General features: G+C 34.4%; 1 protein-coding gene across 1 annotated transcript; it reads left to right on the top strand.

Moving 5' to 3' along the window:
- Positions 1–18,060: 18,060 nt before the first annotated feature.
- On the top strand, positions 18,061–18,729 carry LOC129904409 (probable histone H2B.1). The gene has a single exon (XM_055979971.1). It carries the CDS (start codon positions 18,133–18,135, stop codon positions 18,568–18,570), a length of 438 nt encoding a protein of 145 aa, XP_055835946.1. The 5' UTR covers positions 18,061–18,132; the 3' UTR covers positions 18,571–18,729.
- The last annotated feature ends 1,603 nt before the right edge of the window (positions 18,730–20,332 follow it).

The following is a 20,332-nucleotide window of genomic DNA, read 5'->3' as shown; positions in this document are numbered from 1 at the left end:
AGAACTTCTCTTTTTAATATACAATTTCAAGTGAGAATTCAAGTTCCACTCATTCGTAATTACTACCACCAAAAAGTCACCCCTATCTCCAAAGGGCCTTATGCACTTCATGACTTTCTAACATATGGGTGAAGCAGACTAAGTATTGGGTGTTAAGATCCAAAGAGATTATTCCAAGAAATTTTTGAGTTTATCTCAAGAAACATACATAAAGAAAATATTGAAACTCTTTCGAATCAATAGTTGCAAACCTATGGATACTCCAATAGCTAGAGGTGAATCTTTAAGCCTTGAAATGTGTCCAAAGACTGAAAAATAAAAAGTAGACATGTCTAGTGTTCCATATTCTAGTGTTGTCGGAAGTCTGATGTAGGCTATGATGTGTACTCGTCCAGATATTTTTTATGTCGTAGGTCTGGTAAGAATGTATCAACCTAATCCTGGAAGAGATCATTGAAAGGCAGTGAAGAGAATATTCCGATATCTAAAGGGAACTGCAGATTATTCACTATGCTATAGTGGATCTAATTTACTCTTGAGAGGCTACACGGATGTTGATTCGGCTGGTGATCGGAATAATAGAAAATCCACTTATGCTTTCTTGCTTAATGGTGGTACAATTTCCTAGAAAAGTAAGAAACAAATATGCACAACTCTTTCAACCATGGAATCTGAATTCATAGCTTGTGCATCTGGAGTGTAAGAAGCTATTTGGTTAAAGAGATTTTTTGAGCCTTTGAATATTGCAAAGAATTCAAAGGGTCCCATGATTTTATATTGAGACAGTCAAGCGACTATCACATATACAAAGGGTCCTACGTATTGTTATGTCGAAAAAAAGACGGTTTAAAATTAATTTTAACTTTTAGAGAAAAAATTAATTTTAGAAAAAGGAAGAGTCGCTACTTAATTTTTAAAAATAATTAAGAAAACTTAATTTAAAAGACCTTAACAGATTTAAGTGTTAAAAATGGGTAAGGTTTCAAATTTTCACTTTGAGAAGGTGTTAGCACTCAAAATGACTGCTAACGTGCGATTATCCGACGATTTAAAAATTATTTGGCTAACTTTGGGAAAATCACTTGTAAATAGTGAAGATAAATATAAATATTTGAGAAATAAATCAACTTGAAATACTTGAGTATTTATCAAAAAAATATACTCTATTAAATTACTAAGTAAAGGAATTTTAAATATTTTTAAAGAGAATTAGTAGACCTAATATATTTTAACTAAATTAAAAACGATTAAGACTTTGATTAAATAAGGAAAATCACTTGACCTATTTAGGAAAAAATCAATTTAGAGAAAGACACTTTAAACTCAATTAATTTGAAAGAACATCAACTTGAAACCTTTAAAATAATTGGGAGAGAATTCTATTTTGTCAAAAGATCTAAGTAAAAGAAAACACTTAAATGAAATTATTTTAAAGAATAAATTAACATTAAAAAATAGTTTCTCTTTTAGGGGAGTTCAATTAAGTTAAACAAAACTAAATTATCCTCTATGCAAGATAAATAAATGTAAATAAATAAATAAATAAATTATTACAACTCGAATTAAATATAAATGAATAAAGTATGAAAATTTGGCCCAACACTTAGTTTCCGTACGCCTGGACTAAGTTGTTGGGCCACTTGCATTTTGGGCCTTAGGCCCAATTTCATATATATCGCGACTGTATATACATTGTGTATCAATGTATATACAACACTATTTTCATGTATATCGGACCGTATATACATTGTATACAACTTATTTTCAGCTCTAGCAACCTGTAAATCGGTATTCCTTTCCATTTATTTTTGAAGAGGGTGGCTCGAAAAAAAGGGTATTTGGACCACTGTGGCTCAACGTCGAAAAGCAAATAATGAAGAAAGTCAATATTGAACTCGGACGATGATTCATACAATAAACAAAAGGAATAAAATTAGTAAATGAACAGAGAGAAAACAATTGAGATATGATTCTTATTAATTGAATAAATGATACTTAGACATCTTTATTTTTAAGTGAAATCACTAGAATTTAAAGAAAATCAATATGAAATTTGCATCTAAGGCCAAGATACCTCATTAATTTTAATTAATCATGTATTGTACTAAGAGACCAATCTATGCATAGTCTTTAATAATACAAATATGAGCTACTATATATTAACAAACAAACATATATATATAGCACATGCATTATAACTTAACAGTAAATGAATAGGACAATACAACTCATGATCCAATTAACGCTAAATTCAACTTGGTATGATGAAAACTTGAGGCATAAGAATGAAATATCAAGACACACACACACACACACATATATATATATACACACATAAAACTTAAAAGCACCACACATGAACATAATGAAATAATATAGTGACTAACAACATACATATATGTAGAGAAAAGAAAAAGAACATAAAAATATATCCAAATAACTAAAGGACATGGAGTTAACCTATACATTCCACTAACTCAAATCTTAAAGCAAGATTTAAATCAATTAAGCCATAAAAATTCTAACTAAGCATATATTTATTATCTAAATCATGATAAAAAAAGATATTGAAAACATGAAATCTGTATTGTCAAAGAAAAAATTACTTGGAAATATAATGAACGAAACTAAGAGTTGTTTTCTTCATATTTAATAGAAAATGTCACTATACTTCAAGTAAGACAAGGAAATTTCTATCATTAATCTAATTAATCCTAACACATGCTTACTAAAAAAGACAAGATTACAAATAACTAAATAGAAGACATGAAATAATTATGCATTAAATAAAATAAAGCCAATAAAAGATTTTACCTATTTTCGAGCATCGAATGAGACGACAAATTTGAGGGCGATTAACTCCTCGAACCCACCAAGAAATGAGTAAAGGAACTAAAAGAAATCAAAAAAAATCTGACACTAAAATTTTTGTGATTTTTCTCTCCGTATTTTCTTTGCAGTATTTTTTTTGTGTGTTCTTGTATCTTTTGAATGTTGATCCTTAGTGTTTTTTGATATTGTTCATCTTTTTTATGAAACGTTTTTTTTCTTTCAAAAAAAAACAGTGGATTGGTAGGAGTAATGATGAGTTAGAGAATAATGATTGGTTTGGTAAGATGAAAAGGGGAAAAGGAAAAGGGTGGGAGTAGAAGAGTGATGATGTTTGAGAATTTTTTTTAAAAAGAGGGGTTTAGGTGGGATTGGGAGGTGGAAAATGAAAAAGAAGAAAGTGGTGGGGTTAGTATTGTATAAATATAATATTTATGTATTGTAGTGAGTTGGTGTTGGGCCAAAATTATTATAGGAATTGGGTTTTGGGTGTATAGGTGTTAGTATGTTGTAGTAGTGTCTGTTGTTGTTGTTATTGAATTTGTAAAGAGTGGATGAAAATATTGGGTTGAGATGATTTTGGGCCCGAATTTTGGGCTAAAAAATGACTTGAAATTTGGTTAAGGGTGTAGTGAAAAAATGATTAGATTTTTAAAGAAAATGGCCACACAAAAATTGATAACTTAGCCAATTAAGCTAAACAAAATAACCAAATTGATTTAATTGTGAATTCAGCTAGAAATTAGATAAGACGAATCGACAATAATTAATCAACGAGCTTCTTAATTCCAACAAAATGAATTAATTAACTTAGTTATAAACTAATTAATTTAAAAATATAAGCTACTATATGTATATCATTAAAAATTATAAGAATGACAAAAGTTTCTTTAGAAATACACTTGAACTTGAATTTGATTATTTGAACATAGTATCGATAGCAATTAATAAATTTATTTAAAAAATTTGCAATGAATTAAGTATTTTTTTTTCTGTTCAAGTTAATGGCCTTGTTTATTTCTTATGTAAACATAATCCTCATGGTCACCCATGCAACATCACCTAAGGTGAGATAAAAGCTCTACCAATAAATTATTGTTGTATGTAAGTGTAAATATTAAAATTATATTGTATTTAAATTCATAAATTAATTTAGACTATATTAAATTCAAGAAAATAGTCGAAAGTTATGTGGCAATCCAAGTCAAATTAAATGAGCCACTAAAAGCACATCATTTGTCAAAATTATGTGGCAATTCAAGTCAAATTAAATGAGCCACTAAAATCACACCACGTGTCAAAGTTATATGGCAATCCAAGTCAAATTAAATGATCCATTAGAATCATGTTGTGTGCCAAAATTATGTGGCAATTCAAGTCAAATTAAATAAGCCACTAAAATCATGTCATGTGTCGAAGTTATGTGACAATCTAAGTCAAATTAAATGAGCCACTGGAATCATGCCATGTGTATGACTTTGAGGGTGATTTTTGAAAATTTGTGCAAAACACGTGTGAACAGTAACACGCTTGAACAGTAACTTTTTGGGCTGAAAATGCCCCTTTCTTCCAATTTCAATATTTTCATCATTTGTTTGAGTTCTTGAACTCCTTGAGGTGATTTGAGAAGAGATTTTTAAGGCAAAGTGTTAGGTAAGTAATTTTTGACCTAAAACCTTTCCTTTTCATTAAGTTTTTGATGATTTTAACCCCTAAAGTTTAGTTTCAAACCCAAAAATCTTTGTTTCTTTTCTAACTTATTTTGAGCTCTATTTTTATGGGGTTTTCAACCATGATTTCCTTATTACAAGTAGAATGTGATTTCTTTTCTAACTTATTTGGAATCCTTGTGATGTGTATGTTTTATTGTTGATAGTGAGTTGTCAGTCCGGGCATTGAATTCGAGAGTTTCTTGTTTGGTGGAGGTGTTCGAGTGCGATTTCGGCAATTGAGCTAGGTTTGACTATCCTTCTTTGAGATTGAGATAGGGTAATTAGTCATTCATATGTTATAGACTTCGGGATGGGGTTTTAGTATGAGTTGAGAATATTATATATATATTATGATGGCGTGTGAGGGATTATTTATTAATGTGTTGTCGTGTGGGGGTTTATTTGTATTACATAGCCTGTGTGGAGGCCTTATTTGTTATTTTATTTGTTTTGAGAGCATGTAATTCATGATTTGCCTAAGAGAGAATTTTGAGTATATTATTTGACTTGTGATGCCCGCTTAAGGGGTTGAGTTGGGGGTTTTGAGCATGCTTGAGTATTGAAATATCATTGAGAAATGGGTGAATATTTAAATGGAAGTATTTCCTTCCCATTACTATTTATTGAGGGTGAATATCATGTGTAGGTTAAGTTTTGAGAACTTTGAACCTTGTAACACATATGAGTTGAATATTACTTCCATGCCATGTGTGTTTTGATGCATTCATCCTCATTCATCATGTCATGAAACATGAGAAGTTGAGAAATATGGAAATTCTTTTTGAGAAAGAAAATGAAACACGTTTAAACCTTTGTATCTTGAGTTCCTGACTGAGGCAACTTTCTGGCAGGATAGTGGATGCATTGTGATCCCAACCTTTATATCTTGAGTCCCTGACCGAAGCAGTTTTCTGGTAGGGTAGTGGATGCATTGTGATCCCTTGACCACAAGGAGGTGGCAAGGATAATGAGATATTGTGATTGAGGTATATGGTCTGCGAGACTCCCATGGGTCTTGCTTGGTAACACAGCTTGGCAGGTGTATACGACAGGCTGTGCGACAGTCTTGATTCCACCGTACCACCACATTATTGCATCATCATATTGTATTGCATTGCAATGATATCTGTGCTGATTGAATTATCTGATTAATTATGATTATGAGCTGTTATTACGGGTCTACTTTACTCGCGCTACTATATATATAAACTGGCGGCACCGATACTGAAGTGGGACTTTTCTGTATGCATGTGGAAGTGTTCCTTAGTTTATTTCATAGGTTTGATTAATTCCTTATACTTAGTCAGCTAAAACCTACTGAGTACATGTGAATTGTACGCACCTCTACTTCTGTATCCCTTTTTGATGCAGATACTAGTTAGGGTACCTCACGTGGCAGTTGATATTCTAGCGGATTGTGTATTCTCAGATTAGTGGTGAGGTCTCAGAATTCGGATCATCACTAGTCTATCCTTATTTTTCAGTCTTTTGTATCATTCAGAGACTTATGTTGTATCTTCAGATTCGAACCTTGTATTAGATGCTCTTTATACTTATGACACCAGGTTTTGGGATAATTTTCTCTTTATTATTTTTCTTTTTATTTAAATTATGGCATCACTTTCTCCTTTGGGAGTTTTGTATGAGTTTTATTTTTAGGGTTGCACATCATATTGGGTTTTGAGATGTGTGCCATCATAACTTCAATTTTTGGGTCATGAAAAATTGGTATCAGAGCACTAGGTTCACCGATCTCATAAGTTAAAGAGCAGGGTGTCTAGTAGAGTCTTGCGGATCGGTACGTAGACGTCCATACTTATCTTTGAGAGGCTACAAGATACTTAATAGGGAGATTTCCTTCTTTTTACTCCATTCGTGCGATTTATTCATATCAAGTATTGTATACCTCTGATCTATTCCTTCTACGTAGATGGTGAGGACTAGAGCCACAATTACTGAGGATGAGGCTGCACCTGCTGCCCAAGCCCAGTACGCGGGTGAGGTAGAGGACGTAGTGGAGTCAAGGAATGAGGCCGAGCGAGGAGAGCAGTGCCTGCTCATGGATGAGCTAGAGAGCCATCACCTAAGCTCATGTATGAGCATGAGGATGACTTAAAGTAGAAGAGTGAGGAACAGAGGCCATCCCAGCCTCCTGTGGTTCCCGATAGTGCTTCGATGCTTCGGGAGCTACTGGTTCGATTATTGGCTAGACTGGATGGTGCTCCTACCTATGGTATTCTTCCTGGTACTATAGGTTCTCCTATCATAGTTGGTACTACACCGCCAGTTCAGAGGCCTAGTGTAGGATTTCATACTCATGGTTCTTCTTTAGTGCCTTCTATTGCACCTCTGAGATTTGCAGCTCCACCAGTTTCTGCTAGTACTGCCATGTCGATAGTTGAGCAGAAGAGCTTCGAGAGGTTTGTTCGATTGGCGCCTCCAAGGTTTGATAGTACAGCCGGAGAGAAAGCCTATGACTTTTTGACTGAGTGCCAAGACAGGTTGTTCAACCTAAGCATCTTAGAGGCACATGAAGTAGCTTACACTTCATATCAATTTGCGGGAGTAGCCAAAGAGTGGTGGAGGTCGGTTTTTGCCCGTGGATCTATTGGTTCTCCTATAATGAGTTGGGAACAGTTTACTGAGATGTTTCTTGAGAGATTTGTGCCTTATAGCCTCCGTGATCAGTGCAGGGATGAGTTTGACGGACTGGAGCAGGGCTTCCTATGTGTATCTGAGTACGAGACTCATTTTCATGAGTTATCTTATTATGCTATGTCGAGTATTCCCACTGAGTTTGAGCGGATTCGCAAGCTAGTGAAGGGATTCGCCGATTATCTCCAGGAGGCTACAGCCTCTCTTGTACTGTCTGGAGGTATGTTTCAGAGTATTATTGATCATACCAGGATGATAGAGAGTATCTGACGTGCTAGACAGGGCGGGGCCAAGAGGTTCCGTCAGCAGGGTCAGTTCAGCGGTCATTCCTCCAAGGGCAGAGAATATTCGGGTTCAGGAACCTATGGTTATCAGGGTAGACCGGTCCAGGCAGCTATTCAGGGTTCTTCGGGCTCCGGAGGCCGTTTTGACACTTCTGGTTATCCTTCACGGGGTTCATATCCTCGAGGTTATTATGTGTGTGATGAGTTTGGGCATAAGGCCCAAGATTGCCCCAAACGTACTCTTTCTACTGGGCGGCCTGGGCACCAGTTGTTTGTTCTATAGATGCTCCAGCTATTCGGGGTTCTTTGCAGAATACTAGAGGTGGCACCCGTGGTGCTAAGGGTGGAGCATGAGGTGGTGCTCGTGGTGGTTCACAGGCTAAAGGTGACCATCAGTTATGCTATGGTATACTGGGTAGATATGAGGCAGAAGCCTCTAATGCAGTTATTATCGGTATTGTTCCAATTTGCCATCGTTCTGCTTCAGTATTATTTGACCTAGGGTCTACCTATTCTTATGTGTCGACTTATTTTGATGTGGGTATTGATTATGTGAGTGAGTCCCTTATTGTGCCTATTATTATTTCTACCCAGTAAGTGAATCTTTAGTGGTGGATCAAGTATAGAAGGGATGTTTGGTGATATTTTTGGGTAGAGAGACCCGTGCAGACTTGATTGTATTAGACATGCTTGATTTTGATGTGATACTGGGTATGGATTGATTATCTCCTTATCATGCTATATTAGATTGTTATGCAAAGACTATGACCTTAGCTTATCCTGGTTTACCTAGCGTGGTATGGAAGGGTAATCCAAGTTTGTATCCTAAGGGGGTGATATCTTATATTTGTGCTCGTCGCTTGATGGATAAGGGTTGTTTGTCTTATTTGGCTCATGTACAAGATCTCACTACAGAGTCATCTCCTATAAAGACTATGAGAGTGGTGAGAAAGTTTATAGATGTATTTCCTACAAACTTGCCGAGAATTTCTCCTGACCGTGATATCGATTTTGTGATTGATTTGGATCCTAACACTAAACCCATCTTTATTTCTCCTTATCGGATGGCTCCGACATAATTGAAAGAGTTGAAAGAATAATTGGAAGATTTATTAAAGAAGGGGTTTATTAGACCTAGTATATCACCGTGGGGTGCACCGGTTTTATTTATGAAGAAGAAAGATGGTACTATGAGGATGTGTATTGACTATCGACAGTTGAACAAAGTCACTATAAAGAACAAGTATCCTCTCCCTCGCATTGATGATTTATTTGACTAGCTTCACGGTGCATTGGTGTTCTCAAAGATTGATTTGAGGTCGGGTTACCATCAGTTAAGAGTTTAGGAATCTGATATCCCGAAGACTGCATTCAGGACTCGTTATGGGCTTTATGAGTTTGTGGTTATGTCCTTCGGGTTGACTAATGCCCCGGCTGCTTTTATGGAATTGATGAATCGGGTATTTCGACCTTATTTGGACTCGTTTGTGATCGTGTTTATTGATGACATCTTGTTTTATTCCAAGAATGAGGCGGATCATGTTAGGCACCTAAGGACAATCCTTTAGAGATTGAGAGAGAAGAAGTTGTATGCAAAATTCTCTAAATGTGAGTTTTGGCTTGAGTCCGTGACATTCTTGGGTCATATAGTGACCAAGGATGGTATTATGGTTGATCCAGCCAAAGTTGCAGCGGTTTGTGATTGGGTTAGGCCTACTTCGGTTACCGAGATTCAGAGTTTTATTAGGTTGGCAGGCTACTATCGTCGGTTTATTCAAGGATTCTCTTCTATTGCAACCCTATTGACTAGGCTAACTCAAAAGACTGTGGCATTTCAGTGGACTGATGAGTGTGAGGCGAGCTTTCAAAAGCTCAAGGAATTATTGACTTCAGCACCTATTTTAGCCTTACTTGAGGAGGGCATGGCGTTTATTGTGTTTTATGATACTTCGGGTGTCGGCTTAGGTGGTGTATTAATGCAAAAAGGTAGAGTTATAGCTTATGCTTCTCAACAGTTGAAGGTAAATGAGAAGAACTATCCTACCCATGACTTAGAATTAGTAGCGGTGGTGTTTGTTCTGAAGTTGTGGAGGCATCATCTCTATAGAGTGCATTGTGAGGTCTATACTAACCACCATAGCCTTAAAATGTAATACATAATAACAAACATAATTAAACACTTAAAACGAATAAAATCATAATTTAGAACGATTTAAAGTGTTTCAAAGTTAACAAAAAAATTCAAAATGTTCATAAACTAACATAGGGAACTCTAAGGACTATTTGCTATATATTCATCACTATCGTCGGAATCATCCGGAGTGGATCATCTTGAATAACGGGGCGGAGGCTGACGGACGAAGTTGAGCACTTGTTCTTTAATTTGCTCAACTTGTTCATTCATACTTTTTTGATCCGCGACCCTTTTTTTCTCTGATTCTGCCAATGCGCGTGTAAGTTCTGCAATTTACTGAGATATTGCAGCTATTTGAACCCCGTCAATAACCTTGGCTTGACGCGATGATCCAATACCTTCTAAACCTGATTGAAGTCATCTACATTATTTCTAGAGCCCATTCTATATATTCGACCTTTGTGGCTGCCTCCAACCACTTTTTCTGTCCAAATTTAAGTGGATTGTTCAGGCGTTAGCTGAACCGAATCTCCCATCTCACGTATGTGCCGTTAATAATCTTGCTGCATATTAGAAAATAAAAGTTATAATCAATATATATATATATATATAATAAAAATAAAACTTAGAATCAAAATATATTATACATTATATCTTAAATAACTTACATAGGCTCGTTCGGCTCTTTCCTCCACCCACTTATCCGGATCCGACTCATTAGTCTTTTTCTTCATATGAGTCTTTTTAAAGAGTTCATGACGATAGGGAGTGCATCCCAATTCTTTTTCCTATAAATAAAAATACAATTAATGAAATAATATTTTGTCAAATAATTTATTTTAGAAAATGAATTTAAACTTAAAATTTAGAAATCTTACATCTCCCTCTGAATCGTACCAACACTCTTTGCACCTCTGGTGTGCAACGAGCCACCCTTTAGGATGGCTCTTGCTATTTTTCCTTGATCGGACAAAGCCTTGAATTTTTTGGTATCCCAATACCGATATAATTCTTCAAATATATGAGGCATCATCCAACTCGAAGGTGCCCGATCATTCTTAGCTTTCTTTAGCCAGCTAGACAGTCTGGCGCTCGCTTTTCTTTCAAAAGTGGTCGCAATGACAATATTGTACCTTGGCTCCCAAGTACATAAAATCTGAAAAAAATGAATAATGTTAAATAATTAGTTAAGTAAAGTATAGTAAAAATAGTAAGCGTAACTTAAAAAATATATTTAAACATATATATATATCTTAAATTCATTAAACATTGTCTGGCGGATATTATTTGGAATCTCCCGCCAAAAGTGATAGGGCTCAGTATATAACTTCCTAACACTTTCTTGAAGAGCCCTAGCAGCCTCCTTCGAAGGATGCCACCTGCAAGACACATAATAAATATGTAATTATATCATCAATAAGTTATTAATGTAGCAAAAATAAATAAATAAAAACATTAAACTTACGAGGATCCATCAGTCTTAATCATGATTCTCCTAAGTCTGTCCCTCTGCCCAGGAGCTAACCCAGACACATCATGTACTGTCTCTGGTCTAGCAGCAGAAGAAAGTGTAGGTGATGCTGTAGGAGTGTCAGTTTCAACACTAGAATCTCTAAGTTTCAGGGTAGATATGTGAGGAGACTGAGATCCGAGAGATGGAATTGTGGGAGATGGAGTAGAAGAAGATGATACTCTCGGGGGTCGAGCAATAACCTCTGTGGGTAGCTGGTAAGTCTGATCATATGAAGTATATCTGACCTGTGAAGAAGAAGAAGTGCCGCGTGGTCGGCGGAACTGACTATGGTAAACTAAAGGATCCATAGTCCCAAAAGGAACAACATGAATATGTGTAGGACTAGCTCGGCGGTGCTGCATCTCCAGCGCTGAAGAAATATGTCCTGGGATATCCTCAGGATCAATAGGTCTCCTAGACTTCTTTTTACTTCTATCAAAATGGCTAACAACAAGATGATTCCGGGATTTATCACCATCACCAGATAACATCTGCATGTAAAGTAACAATACAATATATAAAAAACATAAATTAAATAAATTTAGGGTTAGGAAAATAGATAACTTACATACTAGTGATAATTTACCACTTTATTCCTCCTCACTTGTTTCATTTTCGTCATCTTTCCGTTCCTACTCCTCAGTTGTTTCATATTCATTGTCATCTTTCCATTCTTCCTCCTCAGTTGTTTCATATTCACTTACCATTTTTAGTTCTTGTAACCACAATTCTTTTCTCCTACAGTATTTCTATAAGTCCAGTCTAGCTCTTGTGTTGTCTTTTGTCTTGTCCTTAACATCCATCACTGTATTAAATAAATTATCAAAATAATTTTTCTCAATGTGCATCACATCAAGATTATGTCGTACGAGATTATTTTTTCAATACGGCAACTCCCAGAATATGCTCTGTTTGTTCCAATTATGTTCAACACCATATCCAGAAAGTCTAGATGGTAGAGTTTCTGTAACTTTAGGCAATTGAGAAAATCTCTCCCAATTTTGATGTCCTGTCAGTAATGGAGGTGGAGGGTCATTTTCAACCCTTTTTTTGAATGCATGTTTCATCTTTCTAAACTCATGGTTCATTGGCAAGAACTGGCGATGACAATCAAATCATGAATTTTTTCTGCCATGCTTTAAGGTGAATGCCTTACTATGTTCCATGCAATGAAGACAAGCAAGCTTTCCAGCAGTCATCCAACCAGACAACATTCCGTATGCAGAAAAATCATTAATAGTCCACATTAAAACAAAACGCATAACAAAATTCTGATTAGTTGATATATCATAAGTCACTACTCCTTCAAACCATAATTGTTTAAGCTCATCTATCAATGGTAATAGATAGACATCAATCAAACTAATTCACTATCAGTCGTGTAGAACAACATGCAGCCATTAACACAATAATGAATTTTATCATACGACAATCCTAACTTGGAAATCAATCTCTTTGCCTGATAGAAGTTCTTAGGTATGTTAAACTCTGGATTAACCAGTTCGCCAAAAGATCAACCATTGAGTCCATAGCCGCATAAGGAACACTCCAATCTGATTTAATATTCATTAACCTAACTGCAACTGACAAAGCAGAATGCGGACTCCCTTCACATAGTGAACGACTAGCCTCTTCTAAATGTTGATAAAACTTGCTTCTTCATTAGGAGTTTCATCAAAATATGTTTCGGATTCCATCCACCTTGAACCCCGAACACATCATTAACCATTTCATGAACTCTGTCATGTTGAAATGTATAATGTTGAACTCTATCATGTAGAACCCTATTATGTTCAACCCTAATTTAACCATGTGGTGCAATCATATTATATTCATCCACGGACAACAAATTATAAAATATATTATTCAATCCATCTATTTCTCTATGATCAACCATACAAAATATCTAGGCTTAAATCCATTACGATACAAATGAACCATAACTATATCTGGATTAAAAAATTTCAAGCACCTACATTCACGACAAGGACACCTAACCAATCCATTTCGCTTAAAAATATCAAGTGTCATGGCATGATCGATAAAACTTCTTACACCGTCAATAAATTCAAGTTTCAAACCACCACCAACTTCATAATGCATGATATACATCCACAAATGATGATCCATCTACAAAATTACATATAATCAAGCTTAATTAATTAGTTCATAATGACTACAATTCATCGAGACTACAAATTCTAATTAATTCAAGTTATAATTAATTAAATCATATAATAATTAAGTTCAAGTTATGATTAATTCAATTTATAATTAATTAATTCATATAATAATTAAGTTCAAGTTATGATTAATTCAATTTATAATTAATTAATTCATATAATAATTAAGTTCAAGTTATGATTAATTCAATTTATAATTAATTAATTCATATAATAATTAAAGTCCAAGTTCATAACTTGAATATCGTTCAAACATCAAAAATCAGTCAACCCAATATTTTTCTAACTTGAATATCTTCCAAACATAAAAAATTCTAAATTCTAATTTCTAATTACTTCATGTTCTAACAGTAATTTTATCTTCAAAAACACTTTAAGTCCAACTAACACAATACCCAATTTACAATCTAATTAAAAAAACCATAATTCAAACTAAGGTCCTAAAATTTTCATTCACATTCTAACTTCAAGAACTAACCAACTTAACATAACATTTGAACATCAATAACACTTTAATTCCAACTCCAAAAAATATTCAATTCACAATTTAATTCAAAAAGAAATTCCAGCTCAAAGAAAAGACCTAAAATATAATTTCTAACATTTATCAATTCAAAATCACATATATAAATTAACTATGTTAATAACATACATTAAACAAATTAAATAAAATAAATTAACTAACAAATCAATAAATTAATTATTTTTTTCAAAATTAAAAACCCTAAAACTAACTAACCTTATTAACAATACAGAGAGAGAGGTTGACGGTGGGGAGGGGTGGCGGCAACAACGGCGACGGGGGAGGACGTGGCAGCGACAGCGGCGAGGGGTTGGGGGTTGGAATTTTTAAAGAGAAGGGAGAGGGTTTAGAGAGAGAGAGAGAGCAGAAATGAGAAAAAAGTCGGGTCTGAGTTTCAAATATTTCAGAAAGAGCGACGGACAGAGCGACGCTGTCCGTCGCTTTTTTTAAGTAGTTGACCGCCATTTTGACCAAAAAAAGCGACGGACTGAGAGACGCTATCCGTCGCTTATTTAAAAAAAATGATAAATATAATATAATAAAAAACAATCGACGGAGATGTAATTTTTAAATAATATTTAATTATTTTTAATTAAAAGCGATGGACTCCGTCATTATTGTTATTTTATAATTAATTTTTAAATATATTTATATATGGCGCAAAAATCCGCCAAAAAAAGCGATGGACATATAGTCCCTGTCCGTCGCTTTTTATTATTTAAAAATTTTAAAAAATTAAAAAAAAAGCGACGGACAGCGTCTCAAATTCTGTTGCTTTTTTGAGAGACGCAGTCCGTCGCTATTATTTTCATCATTTTTGACAGTTTTTTAGTAGTGAATTCAACTCCAAATTTGAAGACGAAGATTCAAGATCAAACTGTTCAAATCCTTGACTTTAAGTCAAATTGAAGTCCAACATATTTCATTATATTTGAAGAATCAGAGGATTATTATAGAGATTGTAGCACACACTACATTTTGAAATCAAATATTACACTTTGTTACTTCAATTTTTCGGTCTTGATTATTTATTTTTCTCGGCTCGAAAATTTATTGTTTACGGTAAGCTCCTTATGCTAAATTCTTTCTGTGATTTGATATATGGGGTCACGAAAAATACAAATTGCTTCATGTATTTTACTATGAAAATCGACCAAATTAAAGACTGAGATTTTAACTCTAGGAACCAATTTACCGGAGGAGAGAAATTAAATTAATTTCTAAAAAGTGTTTTCCCAATTATTTTTTAGGAATCATATTTTTCCTTGATGGAATACTCTATTGGCGTGCTCATTCATTTAATAATTCAATTGACTACGACTTTATGGAGTAGAAGTTTGGGATTTTTTCAAATGAAGAGTTTAACAAGGTTGTTATGAAATATAAGTGTGATCAATAATTCGAAGAAGGTTGCCAGCTTGCCTGAAGCGTAGAAGAGTAAAGAGATAGGGTCTATTATAGCAACAACGATCTTCATTAGGGTATCAACAAATATAGAAATAACAAACTTGATTAGTGTTGATCAGGCGACACCCGGATTTGAACTGGGGAAAAAAGGATTTGCAGTCCTCTGTATCAACATAATATTTCTGTCCCATTCTTCATTTAAGAGTTTATGGAATATATTTTTCATCTTTATTTTATGTGTGCCTCTTCCACTAATACTTTGCCTTTCTCATCTTTAATTCACTTCACTTCATCCAGGTCTTGAGCCCTCCTCTCTCTCGCCTTGGCAAGCGTATACATCATCTTATCCCCGCCTTTAGGGAAACCCGTACTACCTACTTGATACAAGAACCAGGTTCTTGTAACACTATAACTGAAACAAGTAATAATTAAGCGCACAAACTTTTATCGTGGAAAATCTTCTTACTCAAGAAAAGAAAAAGCACGACCTACATGGTGTAGATTTTCAACAATTTCTCACTAACTTCAAAGAGCAGTTTCAGATCACAATTCTATAATCTAAGGGAGTTATAATTCTAGTACCTCAACTCCAACAGTTTACTATAACTATTATAACTGCTCTCCAAGAAGTCACAATAATTTTTTGTTACAACTCTCACGACTCACTTCAATCTTAAAATTATTACAACTCAATAAGGATTCTAAAACACACTAACAACAAACTTAATTCAGAAAGAAAACCTAACTCTAGTTCTTCTTTCTTTTGCTCTTGAAACTGCCCTTTGCCGCTTCTTGCCTTTTGTTGAAATCTACGCTATTCACTATGTGCAAAAGCACTGATTTCATTGTGCAACTCTCCTTTTATAGTTGATTTATTTTGCGCGTCTGAGAAACCCTAATTGAGTTCTACAAAAAAAGTATTTCTCAATAAATTGGGTTTCTCCTTTTATAGAATCGCACACAAATTTTAACTCTGAATTAACGCCTTTCCTTTTTACTCTCGAAACTGTGTGAAACTGGTTCCTCATCTTTGCTTCTATCACCAGAACATGGTCCTTTCTGTAGTTTGTCAATCATCAAAATTGAAATTCGTACTGAACTTTAACTTTTCATCAATCTTTATCTTGTACTTCTTCGTACAAGTGTTCGAACCCTATCCTTTAAACTATTGTAACAACTAACTTATTTTTTTCTTCACCCCCTTATGCCTTCTCATATTCACCCTCTTTCCCTCCTTGTCTTTGATTTCCACGAACTCTCTACTACATTCTTACTCAAGGTATGCCCTTTTGCTTTCCATATCCTATTATGTTTGATAGCTTGTAATACATCTTTTTCTATTTTTTTTTAAAATTGGATAAATAGTTTGGTGTTTCTTGTTCTCAAAGTTTTGTAATTGATTTGTTTTTAAATGTAATATGGGAAAAGGTGTGAAAATACTCTTTAATTTTGTGATTTAGAATAGATATATCCTCGTTAAAAAAATTAATATATATATATTTTCGCCGTCTAATAAATGGTGTATATATATCCATTTTGTTAACAAATCTATATTTATTGATTTTTTTATAAAAATAATCGTTAAAATAGTTTTAAATTCCATAATGTCATGTGGCTTTAAAAAATCACCTCAACCCCCCCCCCCCCCCCAAACCCGACTCAAATGAAAAAAAAAATCAATCATTCTTCTATTCAATTATGAAATGAATTTGGGTTGGATTTGAATTAAAAAAAGGATTAACTTTGTTTTGTTTTTTTGGGTTACGTATGTGTGACGTAATTAAAAGACACTTCATATTTTTGGAATTTCAAAGTCAGTTTTAGATTTTTTAAAGAAAAAATTCAATCTGTTAACGAGAATGATACATATGCACTATTTATTAGACGACTGTAATGTGTGTGCGTCATTTGTTAAACACCTAAAATATTTATGCATTTTTTTTTTTTGACAAATGATGTATCCATTCTAAATTATAAAATTAAAGGGTGTATTTGTCCCTTTTCCCGTTTGATATCCATATTTGGTTGTGTCATACTCAGACACTAGTATCGTATGGTTAGATTTGAAGTTGCTCCTTTGCAATATTATGACAATAAAAATAAAACTTTTACATTTACACCAATCTTGTATCAAAGAGGAACTATACAGTTAAATCGAATTGAATTAATTGCGATTCAATATGTATTAGTAAAATTAAAAATCAAGGAATTGAATTGAATTTTAAAAAATTCGAACCGAAGAATTAAAGTTCCACCTCTAAATCAAGTAAGTCACTTGTGTGGTAAGCATTTTCTAATTTTAGCCGCTTCTAACATTTTTATTACAATGTTGGTTTAGTAAGATCATAAATTCATTTAATTTTTTAGGGAGAAAGAAAGTAGTAGGAAACGTCGCCCTCAAATGAAATTTTATATTCTTATTTTTGTGTTAAATAAGTGAGCTGAATTGAATTTGAATAAATCAAATTAAATTAATAAATAATTGAATCATTAAAAGTTACTATGATTTAAATGAGCTGAATTAAAATGGACTAAACAAGAAAATTACAAGTCTATCCTTTTCTAAGCGCCAGGTCATCGATCCATTACACTGCCTTAAAAACGTGTATCCTATCTCAGCCGTTGATCCTGCTTCCCCAATCAACGCTTCTAAACGTTCCACCTTATCAATCCACGTCGTTTCCTGCTTTTCAGTCATCCTCTCTCAGCCGTTGATCCATCTTCACCAATCAACGCTTCTACATGTTCCAGCTCATCGATCCATGTCGCTAGCTATTCCCCAATTAAAACGAACCTCAACAATCTATAAATACCAAACGCCCGTTTACATCTTCATCATTCCAATCCATTTTATTCCCTTTTGTTTTCTATATTCAAATCAAGTGTTATTCCATGGCTCCCAAGGCAGAGAAGAAGCCCGCCGAGAAGAAACCAGCGGAGGAGAAGAAGACTACCGTCTCTGAAAAGGCTCCGGCAGAGAAGAAACCAAAGGCCGGAAAGAAGCTACCGGCAAAGGATGGGGTAGATAAGAAGAAAAAGAAGGCAAAGAAGAGCATTGAAACCTACAAGATCTATATCTTTAAGGTGTTGAAGCAGGTGCATCCAGATATTGGTATTTCAAGCAAGTCTATGGGTATAATGAACAGTTTCATTAATGACATATTTGAGAAGCTTGCTCAGGAATCTTCTAGATTGGCTAGGATCAACAAGAAACCTACTATTACTTCTAGGGAAATTCAGACCGCGGTTAGATTGGTGCTTCCTGGTGAATTGGCTAAGCATGCTGTATCAGAAGGGACCAAGGCAGTGACTAAGTTTACCAGTTCATGATTTTTTAGGTTTGTTTTGAATTTTTTTTTGGAAAATTAGGGTTAGGTTTTGTCCAATGCTTACAATCGTTGATGTTTTTACCCCTTGTTGATTTCTGGTTTTCTATATTGTAACTAAATTGTTGTTGCTATGTCTATGAACAAATCTACTTTTCGTCTATTTTTACTTGCTGTGAATTGAATTTGGGCTTATATCATTTGCTATTAGTAGTTTGTATGTGCTATCTGTTCTCTGTTGACGTTTATGATTTGTTTTCTATGCTTACCTTTGGAATTGATTTTGGTGGCAAAGTAGATGTAGATAGTTGTATTTTGATTATGTTGTGGTTGATGTATCCTTGACTGCAAATTCAATGTAAATGTGTATCTTAGAACTCAGACTTGTATCTGCTCAGTAAATGAAAAGCGAGTGCCAAAACATGGCGGTAACCAATAGAGTCTTGCCAATTTACCCTTGTCTATGCTTTGTTAAGTTCAATACTTTTGGATAGCTAGCAGTTCTTGAGCACATACTAAAACCTTAATGCTGGACAAATAATCCTTTCTGTGGTTTCCATCCTATATGTTTTCTTGGTAGCTTGTATGATGATGTTCGTCTACCTTTTTCTTTTTTCCTTTCATGAAAGATCTGTACCTTATTATGTGTGGACTTCCTTGCTGTAATTTCTTTAGAAACAAGGACCTAATAAAATGAATTCAAATGCTGAGTATACAGATGAAAGATCCAAGAAAAAAGAAGTTGAGTCTTGCCAATAGGCCCAGAGCTTGGTAAATCTTGTTATTGTTTTGAGCAAAGAAAATGCTTTTACTTATTAGCAGCAGAAACATAAGGTTTGGTCAGTTGCTAATGCAATTCTAGTTTAGTATACAGGGATTCCATTATGACCCCTTGCTTTATATTTCTTGGATGCTGCTATTTCTGTTTAATATACTGCGTATTTGAGCAACCTCATGTTCTTCCTTTGCAACTTTTTGATGAATGCTAATGCCCAATTAACTTCTTTGAGGATTTTTCATCTATCCAAATTGAAATATAATGTTGACCTCAACATCTGAGTTTCTTAATCCTTGCTTGGCCAGTGTTCAAAGCTTAGAAAGTTTCGTCAATTCCATGGAACTTAGGAAGCCTCAAATTTCAAGTTAGAGAACTTGAGGAAATCTTCTGAAAATATTAGTTTCTTCTGTTCCTTCAACATACTTGGAACCGTTCGCAATCTGAATTGGTTAAAGAAATTTACACGCTTAATCCTAAACTATACTTTTAAAGTTTACTGACAATATCTCTTACACCTAAGCAATATAACAATATATAGGGTATTGGTCAAATCTCAACTCTGTGTTTTTCTTATTCATTTTGATATTCTTTTTCCCTTATTTATAGCAAGCCATGAAGAAACGAGGTGGACAATTTGATCGCACAAGACCTTGCACAACTTGCTTAATCTGTCACTATTTCTAATCTATGCCATGGTTTGGATGGTTCTCCTGATAACCAAAGCTTGTTGGCTGAATTATCTGCCAGATTGCATCTCTCTCTCTGTTATGTCCCCTGCATCCCTGTAAAGCTTTTGTTGCTCCAAAGGCTAAAAGAAGTTTTCAGCTATGTTTCATAGATCCGTCTTTGCCTTTGTGATAAGTTCCTCACCAACAATTTAGAAAAGAGTTGACATACATATCCGTGTTGGATATTTCCTTGCAACCCTGCTGGATACGTACATGTAAATGAGTCTGTGCAAGATTGGTTGTGCCTGTTTAATATGTAG

Source organism: Solanum dulcamara, chromosome 9 (assembly GCF_947179165.1).
Source record: "Solanum dulcamara chromosome 9, daSolDulc1.2, whole genome shotgun sequence".
Lineage (NCBI taxonomy): Eukaryota > Viridiplantae > Streptophyta > Magnoliopsida > Solanales > Solanaceae > Solanum > Solanum dulcamara.
This window is presented reverse-complemented; position numbering and strand designations above follow the sequence as displayed.

Coding starts and splice junctions, on each gene's coding strand:
- LOC129904409 (XM_055979971.1), top strand. CDS start 18,133: ATGGCTCCCAAGGCAGAGAAGAAGCCCGCCGAGAAGAAACCAGCGGAG.